The 22,481-nt window shown below is 44.3% G+C and overlaps 1 protein-coding gene across 1 annotated transcript in view; it reads left to right on the forward strand.

Moving 5' to 3' along the window:
- gsg1l2b (gsg1-like 2b) overlaps window positions 1-16,370 on the forward strand; it is a 71,152-nt gene extending 54,782 nt beyond the window's left edge. The window contains exons 4-5 of the mRNA XM_063221418.1: window positions 16,036-16,094; window positions 16,356-16,370. Of these exons, the coding sequence (XP_063077488.1) occupies window positions 16,036-16,094; window positions 16,356-16,370 (74 nt within the window). The remainder of the gene's footprint in view (window positions 1-16,035; window positions 16,095-16,355) is intronic.
- Window positions 16,371-22,481: the final 6,111 nt, after the last annotated feature.

Raw genomic sequence — 22,481 nt, forward strand, 5'->3', positions numbered from 1 at the left:
GGCAAGATAAATAAAGAAAAGTAAAACATAGTAGCACATAGCATTTCAATATAGAGGAAATAAAACATCTGCATACAGTGTACAGTTGCAGCACTGGCAGCATTGACTATATAAGACACATAAAAGGAGCTTAGAAAACTTTGAGTACATAAAGTGATAAAAATGAAGGGGAAGGGGAAGTTAAAACTATAGGGTTCAGGGCTAAAAGTATACATTTGGTGCAATAAAAACAACAAAAATTAAGGAAACTAAAATTTAAGAATGAAAAGCCAATGTATATAAATAGGTTTTAAGTCTAGATTTAAAGCAGACGTCGTGGGAGCAGATCTAATATCGGGAGGTAAACTGTTCCGGAGGCGTGGAGCTGCGATTTCAAATGCACGATCCCCTTTTTGCTTCAGGCGGGACCGGCCAACCTGGAGGAGACCTTTGTCCTTAGATCTGAGGGGCCTGGATGCAGAGCAATGCCGTAGCATGTCCGAGATGTAAACAGGGGCCTGGCCATGGAGTGACTTAAAAACAAGAAGGAGCATTTTAAAATCGATTCTAAAACTAACAGGGAGCCAGTGCAGAGAGGAGAGGACAGGGGAGATGTGTTCCCGTCTCCTGGTGCCTTTTAAAAGCCGGGCAGCAGCGTTTTGCACCAGTTGCAGGCGAGCAAGCTGGTTTTGGGGGAGGCCAAAATAAAGTGCGTTGCAGTAATCCAGCCGAGATGTAATAAAAGCATGGATAACTGTTTCTAAATCTTTAAAGGACAGCGTGGGCTGTCGTACTTGTCAATTATTCCTCACGTTCACTAAGTTTAGACGTCTTGGTTGTGAACACAACCTTCATGGACGCCGTTGTCCGTATTTTGTCACTAATTTTGTCACTAATTTTGTTTTACATGATAATATTTCTCTTCAGGGGTTATCACTGACAACCCTCCCCCCCTCATCCCCACCACCATATCTGCGACTGAACATTCCACCTGCACTACTACATCTGTGACTGAACTTTCAACCTGCACTAACTCAAAACATACACATGCACACACACACACACACACACACACACACATACACACACACACACACACACACACACACACACACACACACACACACACACACACACACACACACACACACACACAAGCACACAAGCACACCGCACTTTCTGCACTAAACCCAAACATACACACACTGACACACAACTCATACTCACACACACACACACACACACATACACACACACAGGTACAAAGACACACACACAGACGCACACCACACTTTCTACCTGCCCTAAACACACACACACACACACACACACACACACACACAACACACACACACACACACACACACACACACACACACACACACACACACACACACACACGCACACGCACACAAAACACATACAAACACACACACACACACATACTGCTGCTGGTGTATTTAAGAAACCTATTTTAATTATTTATTTTCTTCAAATGCTACTATTACTATGTCAGAACGCTATAAAGGACTTTTAGAAAAAGCACAACAAAATACCTCCTCTTAATGTATGTTCTCTACAAGTCTTCTGTTGTCCAGTCTTGCACTTTAAATGTCTGTATGAGCAATGTCTATGTCCATACTGTCTTATGTATGAGTACTGTCTATGTCTATACTGTCTATGTCCTTACCTAGATTAGTCTATGTCTGCATGGGAGAGCAAGAAACGCAATTTCAAATTCTTTGTATGACCAGTGCATGTAAAGAAATTGACAATAAAACTTGACTTGACTTGATCTAGGCAATATTTCCAAATAGGTTAGTTTTCAAATGCCTCATAAGTATAGAGTAAATTGTAGTGTTTTCTTAAAAGTTTTAGAGTCAGCATGACACACAGATGTAGGCTAATCCAAAAATGACATTTCAATTTCAATGTCAATTTTGTCATTTCACATACAGTAAGTTCATTTCCGCCGACTGCATGGAGCCATCTTCCTTCTCTCCACCACTACTGCATGGGCCTACTGGGCCCAGGCCCAGGGCATCAAGAGACAAGTGGGCCCTCAAGCCCAACCTTCCGTGCTACAAAAAGCACTTCATTGTTGGGCTATATTAGTGTTTCTCAAAGGGGGCTCTACAGCCCCCGAGGCTAGGGGCCATTGAGAAGGATACAGAGCTTAGTTTTAATTTTTAATACGAAATGGGGTGTTAGCTCTTGATGAGGTTCAGGTGATGCTTATTAAAAAAGGTTGAGAATTGCTGGTCTATATTCATGTTTGTGTTCAAAATGCATACAATTGCATATACTGCAATCACATGTTTCAGGCAGAGAAACTGACAGGGAACAAGAGATAACGATAGAGAGAGGGAAAGGGGATAGAGAGAGGGGAGGGAGAGATGGAGGATAGAAGTATAGATAGAGGGGTGGATGCATGTAGAGCGATAGGGATGGAGGGAGGAGGGCAGGGGGGAGTAGAGGGAGAGATTACCACCTGCGGGATGAATGACCTGATTTTCCCCTCAGAGCCACAACAACACACATCTGGTGGGAGAGGAGAGGAGAGGAGAGGATACGAGAGAGGAGAAGAGAGGAGAGGAGAGGAGAAGACTAGGAGAGACAAAATGATAGGTTTAATAAGACTGTTGTAAAATAGCAGGGGATTACACAACATCACTTAAGGGAGAGATAGAGGGGGCAGTATGATTGGGCTTAGGATGGAGCGAGATATGGTGTTATAGGGGCAGAGGGGGCAGGATGATAGTCCCAGTATGGAGAGAGATATAGTATTATGGGGCCGGTGACAGAGCAAAGCTGGATAGGTTGGACCAGGGTTGAGAAGGGTTGATCAGGGCTGGTGGAGTATGATAGGGATGAGTTTGGGATGGAGAGAGATATGGAATTACTTACATAGGGCCGGAGTATGCAAATGTCGCCTGTAATATCATGGAGTCAAATAGTTCTATGGCTCTATAGGGCCAGGGACAACGTGAAATTGGGCGTGGGATGGAGCAGCGTTGAGAAGGGTTGAGCAAGGTGGGGATTGTGAAGTACGGTATTGAGTTTAAGATGGAGACAGAGGTGGTTTTATACAGGGGGGGATGGTGGAACATGATACTGTAGGCAGAGGGCAGCCGTGGCCTAATGGTTAGGGAGGTGGACTTAAGAGGGTGGTTTATGCCTCGAGATCAGCGTCCCTGCGTCGTGATGCAGTGAGCCGCGCAGTTAACGGAGTGAAGCCCCCCCATCACGCAGGTACTCTGGGGCACCTCCCCAAAATTGTGTCTCGACGCAGGGAGTGATGCAGACAGCGACGGCGTGAAAGGCGAAAATAGGTCTCTGATTGGTCCTCTCGACCAGCCTGCTCTGTCCTCGAGTCGAGAAGAAGCTACTTCCTTGTTCTAACTTCGTCGGTATACGGACTGTGAGCTCTTCATTAAATAAGTTTCCCGTGCTTTGTCGTTTCATTTATTTACACGAACCAAAGACAACACGTGCACTTGCAAGTTACGACGCTGAAGTTATTTGGACAGTTGAACAGTGTTTCCGAGGTCGAGGAAACATTCCGCTTCGTCCTCGACAAATGAGCCACTTCTTTGTTCTAAACTACCACGGTGGCTGCCAGTGCGATCAAACATGCACGTGATATAAAGATTTAATGTTTCATTTTCATTGTCGAGTCTGTGAAGCTAAAAAACAACCGACACGTCTAGGTTACTCTTTGTATTGAAAGCAGTTTGAGCGTGGAATGACATCGCGCAGACCGTGCTTCAAAACAGGGCATAAATCAAAATTAACTGCATCATGGCTGCGACAAGCTCACTCTGTGGCACTGGCAGGAAGCATAACCCGCCCTTTAAGATCAGAGGATTGTAGGCTCGAATCCCACCCAAGCCTCTCCTTGTACCTCCACCCAATTGTGAGAAAGATGGCGAGGATGGCTACTGTAGGGCTGAGGACCAAATGAGTGAGATATGGTTTGATTGGCCTGGAGAGGGGTGGATTGGAATGTGGTAGGATGAACCAGAGAAGAGTATTGGGTAATGGCGCGGCCATCACTAGGGTTGTGACTATACACTGATTGCTATGTATGCAAAATGAGATTACTATGAGAAACAAAGAAAAACAACGAAGAAAACAAAGGATGAACTGTCTACATTAGGATCAATGATTGAGATTGTTCTGCACAGCATGTGCTCAGCACAAATCTGCACATCAGATTCACACACACACAGTACATGTGCATGTACACACAGAACACATGCTTGCCTCAACCCAGACAGACGTAGGCACACAGTCACACACCCCACACCCCACCTAAAGCGAGCCCTCCATGGTTTTGCACTTATAGCAGTGAGTGAAGTGCAGCCGTGTTAGGCCGCATCTGCAACATGTATGACACTTTACTTATTCATCCACAACTCCAAAACCATTACTGTGTATTTCTCTCTCTCTCTCTCTCTCTCTCTCTCTCTCTCTCTCTCTCTCTCTCTCTCCTCTGTCTCTCTCTCTCTCTCTCTCTCTCTCTCTCTCTCTCTCTCTCTCTCTCTCTCTCTCTCTAGTAAGTCTTTAGATAGCTTTGCATGAGCTATGTCATTTGGCTCAGGGGATATTTCACATTTTTAGAGAATGTATTCTCTCCTAAAGAATGATGAGGTTGAGAAGGTGGAGCAAAGAAGTGGAGAGAGAGAGAGAGAGAGAGAGAGAGAGAGAGAGAGAGAGAGAGAGAGAGAGAGAGAGAGAGAGAGAGAGAGAGAGATAATTGTATGAATTGAATTGAAGCAGAGGAAAAAAGGGCAGCTCTCTTGAAACCTACATCTGTGTGAAATGCTCCAAAACAGTCAGTTAAAACGAGAGGAGAAAAACAAGAAAAAAATGCCAGTCTATTGTAAGTTTATGGTATTTGGGACTCTGTGTGTGTGTGTGTGTGTGTGTGTGTGTGTGTGTGTGTGTGTGTGTGTGTGTGTGTGTGTGTGTGTGTGTGTGTGTGTGTGTGTGTGTGTGTGTGTGTGTGAGCATAAAAAGGTGATTGTCCTGTATGGCTGCATTGGTGCATAGTCTGCAACTGTGTGTCTAACGCAGCAAAATGATACCAGTTAAGTCAACATCTGTCATTTCCATACAGATCTGGTAAATTGGATCGGATAAGTATTTCTACCACAAATTAGACTTCAGTTTAATCAATCATAATGTAAGAATGTAATGAAATCTCTTGACCAGAAAAGATGAGCAAAAGGCTTAAAGGTGTACTGGATGGTGGCCAGATTATTGTAACTATGCTGCTCATTGAAACTGAGCTGCCTATGGTCAAATTTGATCTTTTCATTAATATTTACTAAATAACAAACTAATACTTACTAGTATGACCAAAGTACAGTTTTTCAGCTAAAATGTCTATTTTTGGAAATTCAAAATGGCGGACATGGAGAAGATCTACCTCCATGTGTGAAAAACGCTATTTTTCCAGTCATAATGAATACTTAGAATTTGATGGTGGTGGTAAGCATTCTTGAAAAAAGTAACATTTGTGAATTAGCAGCATGAATTCTGGAAGGAAACTGCTAGAAATATTATAAAGAGCACCTTTAACTCTCTAAAGATATATATGGTTTACTTATGTTGCTTGGATGTAATGCATTTTGATTCTGTTTTTTTGTTAATTTAGCAGATCCAAAATTAAACCAGACTGGTAAATAATTTAGCCCTTTCCAGCTTCAGCCAGAAAACTCTACATAAATCATCAGCGAATGACAAACTGCATTACACCATCTGATTTCTAAGCCTGCCGGTATGCAGCGGTGGTGATGCTGAATCATAATCACGTGTGTGTGTGTGTGTGTGTGTGTGTGTGTGTGTGTGTGTGTGTGTGTGTGTGTGTGTGTGTGTGTGTGTGTGTGTGGGTGTGGGTGTGGGTGTGTGGGTGTGTTTGCAGGTGTGTTTGTGTGTGTACATCTGTGTGCATGGTGAGTGAGTGTACGTGTGTGTGTGTGTGTGTGTGTGTGTGTGTGTGTGTGTGTGTGTGTGTGTGTGTCTGTCTGTCTGTCTGTCTGTCTGTCTGTCTGTCTGTCTGTCTGTCATGTCAGTGTGTGGGTGGGTGTGTCATTAATCTGTGCCTGCATTGTAATAGAGAATAACGGGGATTAAGATTACTGCCTCTGCATACCTCTGGATTAGAGTAACCTTTGACCTCTTCCATGACCTTAAAAGGGTGCAAACTAATTCTCATTAATATTCCGCTGTAATGCGTCATCTGTTGCTATCTGTCACTCTTAGGCCATTTTTACGCCAACACTGGAAATGCAGGAAACAAGGGAACAAAAGAAAGAGGGATACTCTGTCTTTCTCTCTTCCGTTTCTCTCTCCCTCCCTCCAGGTTATTAGGGACATTATAATGTTGTTGCTTGTACGCAAATGAGTGACTGGTGTTTTTTCGGACAGTTTTTTTGTTATGTCCGAATGTATGCAAGTGTGTGTTACATGTATATGTTTAGTCTGTCAAGCAATGTGGTGTAGCAGGGTGAACATAAAGAAATTATTATAAAATGGTTATTAGCTGGACAAGCTCGACTACACCACCTACGGAGGGTAGACCGTAGGAAATTAACCCTTTGAAGTAATACACGTTAGGCAACACAGGTTCACCGTACAGAAAATAGAGTCAATGATCCCAACATACAGTTTCTTTTGTTTATTGATTTCATATATAGATATATAAAAATGTGCATGCTATCAATTGGACTAAACAGGGTTTCAAATCAGTACACACAGACATGGGGCCCTCTGGGCCGTAGGAAAGAGAATAGCAGGAATCAGTAGCCTCACAGTCCAGACAAGTATCACACATTATATTAGGACAACATCGCAAATCAAAAGAGTCACACCGTGCAAAATGATGATAATGAATAAAACATAAAAGGAATAAAACAAGCATGCAAAATGCACAGTAAAGGAATATCAAATCAGCACGGAACATGACTCATGAACCTCCGGTCACTCTCAGGGGTCTGCCACCTGTCATTGTCATCTGAGGTGAGTGACCAGAGCTCACAGGTGTGTTCATGACCACTGGGTTTACGCTTATTACCATTACTCGTCGATCCCCCAACAAACACACGCGGCCTGTGCCCACATGCGTCAGCACAGGAACACCTGACCTGGCCAGGTATATTGACCGCGGCCAATCACCAGGAGAGTCATCGTGCCAGGTACGTACTGCTACAGTTGCTTTATGAGATATTTTGTGTATGCTGCTGGACACCTTACTTTCTTTGAAGATCAATAAAGTTGCTCTACTCTACTCTACTGACTCACAGCTCTATACATTTGCAACAGAATCTCCAGAAGCCGGGCCTTGATATTTGCCACCTTCACAGATATCAGCAGTAGGACTTGAGGACTGTCAATGGAGGGGTTAGTTAGTGTACAATAATTAGGACCTGTTCCACACTTACCCCAAAGACAGTGAAAAGAGGATTGTAGAAAAACAACTGGACTTCATAAACATTCCACACATCAGATTTTCTTCCCTTTTAATTAATATTGGGAGCACTATTTTAGTAAGCTTGAAGTTTTATAGTCTTACTTTAAAAGGCATTAGTAGTGTAGATGCTATAAGCGTTGCTTTGATTCTGTTTTGTCATATTAACATTTCTTACCGGGACACTTTGGTGTCAGTGAAGCTGCTTTTATAAATTTGGAACAAAAGGCCAGAGTAAGACATGCAGCCGAAGTAGAAGCTCACTTTGCAGCACTCTTCAAAAACTCCCCTCAGTCGGTAAGGGGGGCAAGCAGACAGCCCCAATACACACACACACACATGCATGCTTGCACGCACGCGCGCGCACACACACGCACACACACACACACACACACACACACACACACACACACACACACACACACACACACACACACACACACACACACACACACACACACACACACACACACACACATGCATGCACACACACACACATGCATGCTTGCACGCACGCGCGCGCACACACACACACACACACACACACATGCATGCTTGCATGCATGCACACACACACATACGCACACCAGAAGGCCCCAACATCGCTGGTTTCTAGTTCACAAAGAACACACTCTGACAATGTAAGGAAGGGGAAATAAAATTGTGGCAGTATAAGGATGTGGAAAGCTAACGGCATACGGCTATTAGCAGCGTTAAAACGTGCATTTACAGTACTGGTAGTACCTAATATTTCGTGATTTTAATAATGCACTCTAAAATAGAGATGTACAGGATCTAAGATCCTGTTCCGGACCCGGCAGGATAATAGGGTTTTTCAGACTATTCGGATCCGGCAGGATCTTAAGCAGTGGATCCGGTATTCGGCAGTTACCTAACAATCCGGATCTGGGGCATCTCTACTTTTTACGTAGCCTAGGCTTTTCAGTCAGTCTTTCACAACTCCAATCGCTGCATGGAGTGAAAGCCCTTTGGAAGCGGCCGTTGAAGGCAGTGTGGCAGTAAGCCAATGAGTCTTAAAAATAGTTTGCGCCAACGTAATAAAAAGGGCCCACGTGTGCGAGTAGGCTATGTGTTTCAACCCTTTCGTAGGATCCGATATCCGGATCCGGCAGGATCTTAAAGCGATGGTTCGGAGTAGAATCACCCTAATGCCATTTGAACCGTGACACCCATCCACCTTTACACCCGAAGTGTTTTCTGCCGCAGGCTTACATCAACAGAGTTGCCGTGTTATTCGATGTTTATTCCGGATAGCTTGACTCAAGCGCATATGGATACTGGGCACCGTCTCCAAACTTTCCCCACAAAAATAACATGTCATGACACCAAACTTCTACAGTATAACAAATGTGGTTTGTACTCACAAAAAGATGAATTTGAAACTTTGTACATAGTCCAGGAGTTTATTAGTAACAACACACGAGACGATTAGCTTTTCTGCTGCTAAACATCCGTCGACGTCACTTCCTCCAGCTGGGACTTTGTTGATGGAAACAAATACACGTGAGTCCGGAAGGCGGAAAACTCAAAAAGAAAGCTTGCGCTACAACTAGAAATTAACCACTTCAGATTTAAATTTTACCACGTTTAATAAATAGAAGACGATGCCACACTCGTGCATATATCCTAGCTGTGACTTAAACACAAACCTTACAATAAGTGGACAGTCCCAGCTGGAGGAAGTGACGTCGACGGATGTTTAGCAGCAGAAAAGCTAATCGTCTCGTGTGTTGTTACTAATAAACTCCTGGACTATGTACAAAGTTTCAAATTCATCTTTTTGTGAGTACAAACCACATTTGTTATACTGTAGAAGTTTGGTGTCATGACATGTTATTTTTGTGGGGAAAGTTTGGAGACGGTGCCCAGTATCCATATGCGCTTGAGTCAAGCTATCCGGAATAAACATCGAATAACACGGCAACTCTGTTGATGTAAGCCTGCGGCAGAAAACACTTCGGGTGTAAAGGTGGATGGGTGTCACGGTTCAAATGGCATTAGGGTGATTCTACTCCGAACCATCGCTTTAAGCAGTGGATCCGGTATCTGGCAGGATCCTAAAAATCAGGATTCGGTTCATTTCTACTCTAAAAACAGATTGGGTGTAGGGACAGATTACTGCACCGGCCTACTGGGCCCAGGCCAAGGGCCCCAGGAGTCAGGGGGGCACTGAAGGCCACACCTATCTATTTCCATTCTCAAAGTTCATTAAAATTACTGAATTTTCACATTTTGTCAGGGGACAGCCCCAAACGGCAACAACATTGACTCTCACATCTCGGCTTTCTTGTTGTCTAGCCCAGGGGCCCATGGAAGCATAATCCGTGCCTAATTGGGGTGTCTTGCACTGCATAGCACCCCAAGAAGGTGATTAATGACTACACAGAAACCAATCCATGATGGATATTTAGGCCTTTTCATTAACACGCTTTAAAAAAGAACAGAAAGAAAGAACTAAAGAAAGAAAAAAAGAAACAACAAACGAAAGAAAAAAAGAAAGAAAACAATTCAAACTTTATGTTCACCTCAACTCAAACCCTCACTATCATTAATCACTAATAAATCGTTTAAGTTCCTTTATACGAGAGAGTGAAATGAGTGAATGAACGAAAGTATGAATGAATATAAAATATTATATCTCATGTTGTTGACCGCTTGGTCACCTGGACACAAAGGGGTCAATTGTCCTGGGCCCAGGGAGAGAGGGGGGGCTAGAATCGGGTTGTCATTATATTGTATGTATTGGGTGGGGGGCCCTTCCGGATAGCATTGTCCCGGGCCCAGTCAGCGGCTAGCCATTCCCTGACTCCTGGCATTGTACAGCATGACAGCTCATTGGTCTATTTTGGTACTGAACAGGACGAACACACACACACACACACAAATCCTAGAATTAAGTTTCAGGTTTTACTGAACCCCGAGTCCTGGGCTGATGCAGAAGTAGGTCATCCATAATCATGGCAAAGTTTTAATTGTGTCTATGTGTGTACTCCACAAACGCACAAATGCATGCACACAGAGATCAAATACTCAGACCACATACCCATGTGAAGACACACGCACGCACGCTTGTACGCACACGTGCACAAACACACACACACACACACACACACACACACACACACACACACACACACACACACACACACACACACACACACACACACACACACACACACACACACACACAGTGTAGGACATTAGCCTGAAGACACACAAATGGATGCATACACTGTCTCTCTCTCTCTGTCACACACACACACACACACACACACACACACACAGACACACACACATACACACACACACACACCCACACACACACACACACACACACACACACACACACACACACACACACACACACACACACACACACACACACACACACGGTGTGCCAGTGACAATAGTAACTAGCTGAAGACTGATGACCCTGTTCATTTGGTTGCGTTCCCTGGGGCCGTCCACACACACACACACACACACACACACACACACACACACACACACACACACACACACACACACACACAGGCATACAGGCACACACACACACACACACACACACACACACACACACACACACACACACACACACACACACACACACACACACACACACACACTCACACCATATGATGATGTCCAGAAACAAAAGCATCTACCTCTAGACGACACATTTTGTCAAGTCACTGTCTGTTACCTCTGTGGGGCAGTATTGTTTTTATACTGTAATACATTACATTACAACTTGGCTGACACTTTTAATCAAAACGACTTACAGATATTACATTGTATGGATTACAGTCCCTGGGGCAATGTGGGGAGAGGTGCCTTGCTCAAGAAAACTTCAACCATGGAAGGAGGAGAGGATTGGTAAGGGTGGGGATTGAACCTGCAACCCTCTGACAAGCCAATTCCCATTACACCATGGCTGCCTATTTGGTGGATAAATAAATGGCTTAAAGGGGTATGCCACTATTTTGGGGCTTAATACAGTTAAAATCGTTGGCTGGGGTTTATAAAGGTGGTAAAGTGTCTTACTTTTCATGTTAAGCGTTGTCTTGCTTTAAGACAAGTTAAAAGAGGGAATATGTCGCTAAGCTAGTGAAAGTCAATGGATCTGTGTAGCATGCTACAATGCTACACGGATCCATTGACTTTCACTAGCTTAGCGACATGCTTCCTCTTTTAACTTGTCTTAAAGCAAGACAACGGCTTACTTTATCACCTTTATAAACCCTGGCTAACTATTTTAACTGTATTAAGCCCCAAAATAGTGGCATACCCCTTTAAGGCAGGGATATCGCTTGTTTGTTACCCCATGTACACCACACGACTCGAGACTCACGATTGACCTGTGATTGAGCAAGAAATCGACCCGACTCCCCAAAAAGTCGTGCGAGTGCCAAATCGTGGCAAAATCGTGCAAAAAATTGCACAATATAAGCCCGGCTGTAGTCTTTGGCTATTCATGTTTGGATGAGATTGCTCAGCCCTGGCCGAGATCCTAGCAATTTTAATGGGGGTACTGTGTACAGGCTTTTTTTTTTCAAAAGTCATCTTAACATACTCCTCATCATCAAATACTGACACAAATGCTGACACAAATGCTCAACATCATCAAATGCTGACATACATTGGGTATACCATAACAGATGCCAGCAAACAGAGTTTGGCATAGATTAGAACATCGGTAAAATTCCCAAACTCCCGACTTTGACATGTACCATCATTACAACATGCAGAAGTTGCTATTATACCGGATTATACAACTTAAAACAAAATGTAGGCTGTTACCCACAAAATAAATTCAACAATTTTAAATTAAATTAGGACCATTTAAAACTAATTAACACTATTTACTATGTGTGTAACGATTTCACTAAGCTACTTTTTAAGTTGTGCATTTGATGTCCATATGCTCAGATGATAAAACAAAAAGTCTACTACAAAGCAGTTCTACTAAAGTGTGTGTGTGTGTGTGTGTGTGTGTGTGTGTGTGTGTGTGTGTGTGTGTGTGTGTGTGTGTGTGTGTGTGTGTGTGTGTGTGTGTGTGTGTGTGTGTGTGTGTACCCCTCTCCACACCTCTCTCTCTCTCTCTCTCTCTCTCTCTCTCTCTCTCTCTCTCTCTCTCTCTCTCTCTCTCTCTCTCTCTCTCTCTCTCTCTCTCTCTCTCTCCTCTGAGACAGTCCTTGCATCTCCCCACATGAGCCTCAGATGCAGATCCTGTATCCCCCTTGGAGACGCACACACACACACACACACACACACACACATACACACACACACACACACACACACGCACACACACACACACACACACACACACACACACACACACACACACACACACACACACACACACCTCCAGCTCCTGTATCTCCTCGGAGACCATCGGCCCATCTGACTGAGCTGCGGCATATGCTGCCCAACTCCTTAATGGCCCAAAGACAAAGGCACACACCCACACACACACCCACACACACACACACACACACACACACACACACACACACACACACACACACACACAGGGGTGCCAACAGGGGGGGACAAAGGGGACAGTTGTCCCGGGACCAGGGAGAGAGGGGGCCCAGGATTGGATCCTCATAACATTGTACGCATTGGGCTGGAGGGGCCCTTTCAGATGACTTTGTCCTAGGCCCGACCAAAGCTGTCAGCGGCCCTGCACACACACACACACACACACACACACACACACACACACACACACACACACACACACACACACACACACACACACACACACACACACACACACACACGGGCTGGCTGCCCATTACCCAAGCCCCCTCCGCCACCTCCAGTATTGATGAGGATAAAGCACCCCCCTCTTCTACCCCTAAGGTGTGGTTATGTGATCCTCCCACTGTGGTGTGTGTTTTATTCCCTCCACCCTGACTGATAAACAGAGTTTATGCCCTAATCTGTTTCACTTATTCCTCGATGTCAGCAATACACAGAGCAGGAGCGTGAGCAAGCCAAGCAGGCCGACAGGCAGGCAGGCAGGGAGATATAGCAGACATGCAAGCAGGCAGGCAGGCAAGCAGGCAGGCAGGCAGGTAGGCAAGAAGGCAGACAGGCTGGCGGGCAGGCAGGCAGGCAGACAGACAGACAGGCAGACAGACAGGCAAGCTGGCAGACAGGCAAGCTGGCAGACAGGCAGACAAGCAAGTACAGACAGACAGGCAGACAGAAAATCAAGCAGGCGGGCAGACAGGCAAGCAGGCAGGCACTCAGACAGGTAGACAGACTAGCAAGCAGTAGGGCAGACAGGCAAGCAGGCAGGCACTCAGACAGGTAGACAGACTAGCAAGGAGGAGGGCAGACAGGCAGGCAGGCAGGCACTCAGACAGGTAGACAGACTAGCAAGCAGTAGGGCAGACAGGCAAGCAGGCAGGCACTCAGACAGGTAGACAGACTAGCAAGCAGTAGGGCAGACAGGCAAGCAGGCAGGCACTCCGACAGTCACTACGGCAGGCAGGCAGGCAGGCAGGCAGGCAGGCAGGCAGGCAGGTGGGTGCCTGTAACTCTGATAGGGAGGGAGGGGTAAAGCTACTGAGACAGGAGAAAAAAACCCACAAAGAAACAGAAAGAGATGTGTAAACAAAATGGTAGAAAGAGTTTTTTTTGTAGTACAGCAAAGCATTACTACAGCTTTCATGTAATACCCAGAAACAGTGGTGTGCCATGAAGCTGCTCCACAGCTGAATAGCTGAACTCCACAATTAAATATAATTACTCATTATTTAATGAAAAATCGTAAACTTCATTAATGTCTTTTCTTTTTGTAATCGCATCAAAAGTTTTGCCATCGCCTTCATGATTGTAATATTGTGCCCTGATTTGTCCCTGCCAAATAACCCTACAAACAAATAAAGAAAGACATTCTAAAATTGGACAAACTATACAATGAGCAGACTGGGCCACCAACTTTCAAGCAAATCTAATCAGACATGTATAGAAGACCCTGCTTTGTTTGTTTATTATGAAGTGTATTGACATTGTTTGCATGCATTCCACATCCCACAACTCCAACAGGATCTCAGCATCCTTTCACCCGTGTCTGTTAATTAGTGGCGCAACAGGGAGTTCATCAAGGATTTGCAGCTTGCAAGCCAAAAACGTGCCCTCGACTGTAACCCCACAGGACACAACCAGCCTGGACAACTGTCAGACCCCCCCAAAGCCCACACACCTGCACCCCCAAACCCAGTCTGGTCCCCAATATAGTATATCCACCATGCTTTCATCAACATAAACTTGCCCTCGCTTTTAACCCCACTTGACACAACAAGCCTGGACTTCTGTCACCAGACCCCCCAACTCCCATTGGTGGACATTGGTGACCGTGAGGGACCACTGCAATTCTATTCAGCCACTGTTATGGATTTGTTATTTACAAAGTACAGCATGTTAACACTTTTTTGCATGCGCCAATCCACAGTCCAGTCCAAACAGGATATCAGCATCCTTTGTCCTGGTCTTTTCTGTGATACAGCAGCACACCAGACAGTGCAATAAGCGTCACACAGTTTGAAACCTACAAGCCAAGAACTTGCCCTCGATTTTAACCCCACTTGACAAAACAAGCCTGGACTTCTGTCACGACCAGACCCCCCGACTTCCAAACATCTGACAGCCCCAAAAACCCAGACTGGTCCCGTCTGAATCTCAATATCCATACCCATATGTGATCATGCTGTCCTTGCACACTGCAACACAACTTTATTGCTTGGATAGTATCAGCAAGTAACATTGGTGACGGTGAGTGACCACTGCAATTCTATTCAGCCACTGATATGGTTTTGTTATTCATAAAGTACAGTATGCTAAAGGTGCAGTTCTGCCAATTTCAATATGCTGTTTTATTGCTCACGCTACCCTTGACTTGTCAGTACCCGGTGACACTGCATTTTTCAGCTTCAGATCTGAGCTATTCTAATGGGGGCAGATTTTGTTTACATTAAAAACTTTCGTAACATAGGCCTACTTTAAAATTTTTCCCAAAAGGTATCGCTGTTTGCTAGTTGTCTGCTGATGTTGCATAACCTTTCGGATGTTTTTGGGAATAAATAAAGATGTTTTTTGAATGTGAACAAACACCTGCCCCCATTACAATGACCAGGATCTCAGAAAAGGCTAAAAAGAAATAATCTCAGGTACTGTCAAGTCCAGGGTGTGAGCATTACAACTGCATGTTGAAATTGGCTGAAGTTATGTTTTAACACTTTTTGCTTGTGCTAATCCACAGTGTAGTACATGCTACAACCCAAACAGGATTTCTTGTCCTTGATGCCATACCGTGTCCCACCAGGCAGTCACCGCTTGGGATAGTGCAATAAGCTTCACACAGTTTGAAACCTACAAGCCAAGAACTTGCCCTCGATTTTAACCCCACTTGACACAACAAGCCTGGACTTCTGTCGCTACCAGACCCCCCGACCCACACACATCTGACACCCCCCAAAATCCAGACTGGTCCCCGCTAAGTCTCAATATCCATACCCATATGTGATCATGCTGTCACCCCGCAGTCTTCTGCAACGGTTTAAAACCGCCCACCATGGACCAGTGGCAAGCAGAGACCGCCTGGGTAAACTAGTGAGAGAGAGAGAGAGAGAGAGAGAGAGAGAGAGAGAGCGAGGGACAGAGAGAGAGAGAGGGAGAGAGGGACAGAGAGAGAGAGAGAGCAGAGGGATCAGAGAACCAGTAGCGCCGGCAATGGGGCGAGACAGCTTTGTTTTTATTCTCTTTTTTTTCTTTTTTTCCCTTTTTTCTTTTATTCTTTTCTTCTTTTTTTGTTCTCCGCTCCAGAGCCGCGTCTAAATCTGCCTCTTTATGCGTCCGGTAACAGGTTGCGGCTGAGTGATCGTGAATAGGCCGCCGAGCTGCTGCCATGTTGCCGCTGTCAAACAGTCCTCGTTTGATACGCCGTATGCACCAACCCAACGTCTACGCCCCTGTGCCCCGCTGAAAGATGTATTCGTTTTTTTATTGTTGTTTTTTTCCCTGTCTAATCTTTTTGCTATTTGAATGAAAGGCTTGGCTTTGCTTTTGTATTCCCTTTATTCTTTTTCGTTTTCAATAGACGTAGCCTTAAGGTATAAGCTTTTAGGAGACACTTTCACTCGCCGACGGATGGCGTTTAGGGAAAGCTCACTTTTACAAAGCAGCAGCAAGCTAGCTATGGAAATGGATTTATGCTAACCACAGATTCAAATCATTCTGTCGTTCACTTTTTCTTTCTTCTCTCTCTCTCTCAGTAGTATTGGTGTCCAAGCTCCTTACTCGCACACTCAGTCACACACACACACACACACACACACACACACACACACACACACACACACACACACACACACACACACACACACACACACACACACACACACAAACTTGACTTGGAAATGGATTTATGCTAACTACGGTAGGGTGCAGATTTAAATGGATGTGTTCTCCCTGCCTTTCGGTTTGCAGTCTGATGTTTTGCTTGGACGGCCACCTGCCTACTCCTGAACCTGGAGGCGAAGCAAGCCACAGATTAGGCCTGTGTGTGTGTGTGTGTGTGTGTGTGTGTGTGTGTGTGTGTGTGTGTGTGTGTGTGTGTGTGTGTGTGTGTGTGCGTGTGTGTGTGTGTGTGCAGCCCCGCCGACAGGGGGGGACTAAAGGGCTTTTTGTCCCGGGCCCTGGGAATTCTGGAATAGAGGGGGGCCCATAACTGGGCCCCCATGACGTTGGGCTCAATTATGATACGTTCACTTCAAAATGTGTTGTTTTTTAGGGTAGAAAAGTGCTTTATTTGCATTCAAACAATTACTTATAGATGTTTGTCTTCATTGCCCTTGAAAAAACGGCCAATAACCCCCTATCACCCCTATTCCAAAATGGTTTGGTCTTTCTAGAAAAAAAGACGACAGCATTCGATAAGTGGTCAGTGTGCGCGAGCCAGTTAGTAAACATGCACAAGTCAGCAGCGCAGAAAAAGAAGGAAAATCGAAAAAGAGAGGAAGAAGCCAAAAGGCTGAGGGGTTCTCTGGCTAAATATTTCAGGAAAGACTGGAATGATGTAGCGGGCACCAGTAAAAGCAGCTGTGCAGCAGATCCAGGTAAGACACGGCAAACTTTTTCCAGCCCCGTCGTCAAGTAGCCTAACATTAGGTGCGATCGAGTTGTCATCAACGCATGAATGCGCATTTAGACAGCAATGCACCCTGGATGAAAATGCTGCATGACGGTTAGATTTCCTGTCAAACTTCGAAATTTCGTCGACGTTGCGTTGACGAGGTGACATGTCACATGGTGTAAAACTATCGCGGGATGAATGCGGCTGCAGTCAGATCTTGCAACCTCTGCAGTTGCTTATCCCCTTCAACGCTCGTCGACGCTCGTCGACGGACTGCCTCCGAGGTCACGCGCCCATGAACTGGTTGGTCAACAACTCACTCACGTGTGTATATGGGTCTTGTCTCACACCTCTACACAAGTTTGCGCAGGTCCCCACTTCAGCTCCTCCTCACTGCCTGCCCCCCCCCACTCCTCACACGTGGTGTGTTAGTAGAGCAAACCGGTGCGAGCTCATCGTCTCGTTCATATTTGTGGCCGACTTTAAATGCGCTGTATTTAATAACACCCACATCGTGACAACAAGTTCTCGCTGACGTCCGTTGCGCAACGTCGACGCTCGCAGCAAAGTCGTATGCGCTTAGTGGCACAGGAGGCCGTGAGCAAGTCACACGGGATTCAGTATCAGAGAGACAGGGGGTATCGAATAATTTGATTACCACAACGGCTTAATTACAATGTGTTTCATGCGCCTATGTAATTGAATCTATGAATATGCGCATTAATGATTACTCTGCAATTATGTGTCTAAATCAAAAGTTTCAGGCAGGCACGCGCACGCCAATCAGGCTGAATCAATGATACAGTAAAGGCTGAATTGATTTGAGAATCATCCCCGGTCAGCTGAATTACAGCCAGTGTAACTCGACTCTGGTTTAAACTTATTTGGTTTAAAATAAGCCAGTGGCATGTCAACGTGTGAAATTGACATTTAGATAGCCTAGAATTGAATGTAATGAATGGGTTATAACGGTAGCGTTTTGGGGTAACCTGTAGCCTAACTTTCGTTTCTGATTGCGGTGAACTTGACACTCGCAAGATGAATGTGCTCCGCCTTCCCCTCTCTGGAAGTTCAGCGGACATACACGCGTCCTTGACATGATTCCCCTTGGTCAAGTGAAAATGGTCGATGTGATGAAAAATGTGCTATTCATGAGCTAAAGTAGGCCTAATAGGCTACAATAGCGTGGATTTTATTGTGATAGGATTTTGAAAACCATAACTTCACTCAGTCCATATCCGTAAGGTTGTAAATAAGTTTTTGTTTATCCGTTATAAATGGGCTTGTCATCCCGACGTGGTGTGTTTTGGAGCTGCACAAGGGAATTACGTGGTTGTGGTTGGGCGTTTGACTATTTTGTGTAGGGACCGTCAGGGATGAGGGGGTGGGGGGCTTTTTTGGTGTTGGGAGGGGGGGCCCATTGAGAAAATTTTGTCCCGGGCCCAGCCAAACCTGTCAGCGGCCCTGTGTGTGTGTGTGTGCGTGCGTGCGTGTGTGTGTGTGTGTGTGTGTGTGTGTGTGTGTGTGTGTGCGTGTGCGTGTGCGTGTGTGCGTGTGTGTGTACAAGTTAGGCCACAATGTACACAGACGCATGTGTACAGTGCAATATTTACAAAACCACAAGGTGCAATCTTCTGAACTTCCATGTTGAATTTGCGGTAGAGTCCAACAATAGTGGGAAACATTAATGACAACCCGTTGGCTATCTCTTTTCTAGATGATACCTCCAGTATAGTATCAGAGAGAAAGTGAGAGAAAGAGATTGTTGAGCCAGCTTGGCTGCTGAAGTCACCGGCCACCACACCTCCTTTCAGCCTCTGCGTCTCCGCGGACCCGGCCATGGCGTCTTGCAATGCTGCCAGCGTGCTCGCAAATCTCCCTCAGCACGTCTCCGCGGCTCCATCCGTGGCGTTTCACCGCCCTTCCATGAAACTTCACCTGCTTGTTTTGGCTGTCTCCCTCAACCGAACTTGCAGCCACAATGGGAGGCTCTGGATTTTCAGAATCCCCAGGCCATTTCACCGCCGCCCCCATTGTGGATTTGCCAAACTCTTCGCCACCACACTGTACAGCTCCATAGAGCTACCACTTCTATGGACATAATCTTCCACTACCGTGCCGTCTACGTTTGCTTTGTTCTGTTGAGTCTCTGTATGTCTTTGTAGTGTTGTGTTTTGTTTTATGTTATATATGTAAAGCGTCTTTGAGTGCCATGAAAAGCGCTATATAAAATGATTATGTATTATTATTATTATTATTATTATTATTATTATTATTATTATTATTATTATTATTATTACTATTGTATTGTGTGTTAGCATGTGTGTCTTTAAGTTTGTCTGTTTTTGGGTGAAGATGTACCAGAGATCACTATGAGAGACAGGGATTCTGTTCATAAAGACATAATCAGTTGCGCTCCCCCTGCTTCTCCTGCCTAGTCTTGCACAACTTCTAAACATTTCAAGCAAGAAAATGTCTTTAAGTCTTCTAAGCTTTGGAGCGCAAATGTCCCCATCCCACCTCTCATCATCATCATCATCCTCGCCACATCCCTCTGTGCTCTCTGCCAAACGACTTCTGATTTCATTAATATCATAAAAGGTAAGGTGATGTCACGTAATTTATACCCCAAGGCAGATTTGGTTGCTGACAAAGGTGGTGAAAGCTTTCACAAACAACACAATACTGACGACAGCAAAGCTTACAAAAACAACACAATATTAATGACAATGACTTAAGACAGTTAAAAAAAACAAGGACAACAAAAGAATACTCACAAGCAGACATATTCTCCAGGCAGGATAAACAAACAAATAAACAAATCAATCAATCAAGAAATAAAAAAGAGGGATACTCCTAAAAAATATTATCTTATGTGCTGTTCAGTGCTTTAATCGCAGATGGGACAAAACTGCATCTTCACTTCTTGGATTATGGATTATGGCTTGTTTTTTTCCTTCAGAGAAGCAACACAATATCTTTATGACGGTAAACTTAGTTAACCCTGCTGTCTTTCGTTCTTTTCCTCTGGCATTACAATGCGCAAGGAACTGTGATTAAAGTAGAGATGATAAAAAACCCGGAGGATCCGGTTGGAGAGCCGGGTCAAGACCTCATCCGAACAGACCGGATGGCTGTCGTGCATTGATCCGCCAAAGGCGGGTCAGACGGCATTTCATTAGAGAGTGATTCTACGATTCCCCTACGCTTTTGGCAAAAGCAAAATGTCAATTATCAGTATTTTTTTTCAACTAAATGACCTAGATGTTTACATAGTGTATATATTTAAGTTTCCAAACAAACAAATTGCCAAGCTTAATCTTAAATCATTTGATAAATACTCTAATGAAAGCGAACATTTGCTTAATTATTTTGTCAACAGTGTTATGGACAAATACTATGTCATTTCAAACATATATAAAAATACTACAGAGTTGAAACAATATATGTTTGAAAGTGCTTATGTCCCTTAGCAGTAATGTTGTCTTTAATCTGTGCAACTGATATAGAAAATGTGATTGTTGAGCTTCATAAGTAGGATTTTATGAGCCACTGTGATACAGACTGACACATTTTTCATCATAAATCCCTGTAACGTCTGATTTGAATATAGTCACCCTCCTTACACAAGACTTCCTTCTCCAGAGATAATCCCTAGTGTATGTTTATATGATTTTTCCAACACATAAGGGATCAAAAGCGCAAAAACACTTTCAAAACAGTCAACGGTGTAACTCAACTGTGTTACGGTCAACAGTGCAGGGGAACAAGTCGGCACTTTTTTAGGAGAAAAAACAGCAGACAAACCCATCTCCCTAGAACACAAATTATTTAGTTTGTTTGTCTGTCAATATGGATATAAATTGGCAAAAACATACTCCTCCTCAACTGTCATCAGTGTTGCCAGATTGGGCTGGTTCCCGCCCAATTGGGCTGCTTAGGATGGCCGGGTGCGGGTAAAAATGGCATCTATCAGAAAAACCTTCCCACTGCCATATAAATCAATAGAATTGGGCGGGTTTTCAGGGTGGATTTTGATTTTTGGGCTGGAAATCATCAGCCTCATCTGGCAACCCTGACTGTCATACTTAATTGTAACACCATTGACGGTAACACCGTTGACATTTCAGCCATTTTTATGGTGTTGTGCTAACTGAGGACCTCAGAAGTTCCACCACAACACCTTAATCAATTCATGTATCTGTATGCTTTATCTGTGTTTTTCTACATGTGATTTCTAATTCAGATTCTTATGAGTATGTTGATAACACCGTTGACAGGCAATTTTCCCGCTATGAGAACATGAAAAAGAATGGATTAAATTATGGAAGGATGGAGCTCAATATTTACCAAAAAGTCTTCCCGTATCCTGCCAAAGAGGTTATGACATCACGTGATGTTATTCGTATGGCCTAAGACCAAACCATTACTGATTTATGGAGGAGGTTTCAGACCGTGACACCGTTAACACAGTTTTCGTGGACAAACACAAAATGGCAAATTTCATGTATAATGGAAAGGACAGTGGTCTTTCTGACAGTTTTGTCATATTGTGATGATTACTGTGAATCAACATTTGCAATCGTCTTGGGCAAAACAAGTTTCTTTACATGCTAATATGAAGACTGAATCTGACATTTGGAAAACAGGACGGCATGAAAACGCCCAAAACCAGTATTAAATATTCATTCTTGCTGAGGGAAATAATGCTATGTCTACACTTTCTGTATTATATGAAAGATAAATGTTTTCTAATGTCCAAAACATCATTGGATGCAGTTAATAGTTAGTGGAATTGCCAAATAAAATCCACGGACTTAAAAGTGTAGGCGAATTAGAGAATCACTCTAATATGTC

This window comes from Engraulis encrasicolus, chromosome 17, assembly GCF_034702125.1.
Source record: "Engraulis encrasicolus isolate BLACKSEA-1 chromosome 17, IST_EnEncr_1.0, whole genome shotgun sequence".
NCBI classification, from domain to species: domain Eukaryota; kingdom Metazoa; phylum Chordata; class Actinopteri; order Clupeiformes; family Engraulidae; genus Engraulis; species Engraulis encrasicolus.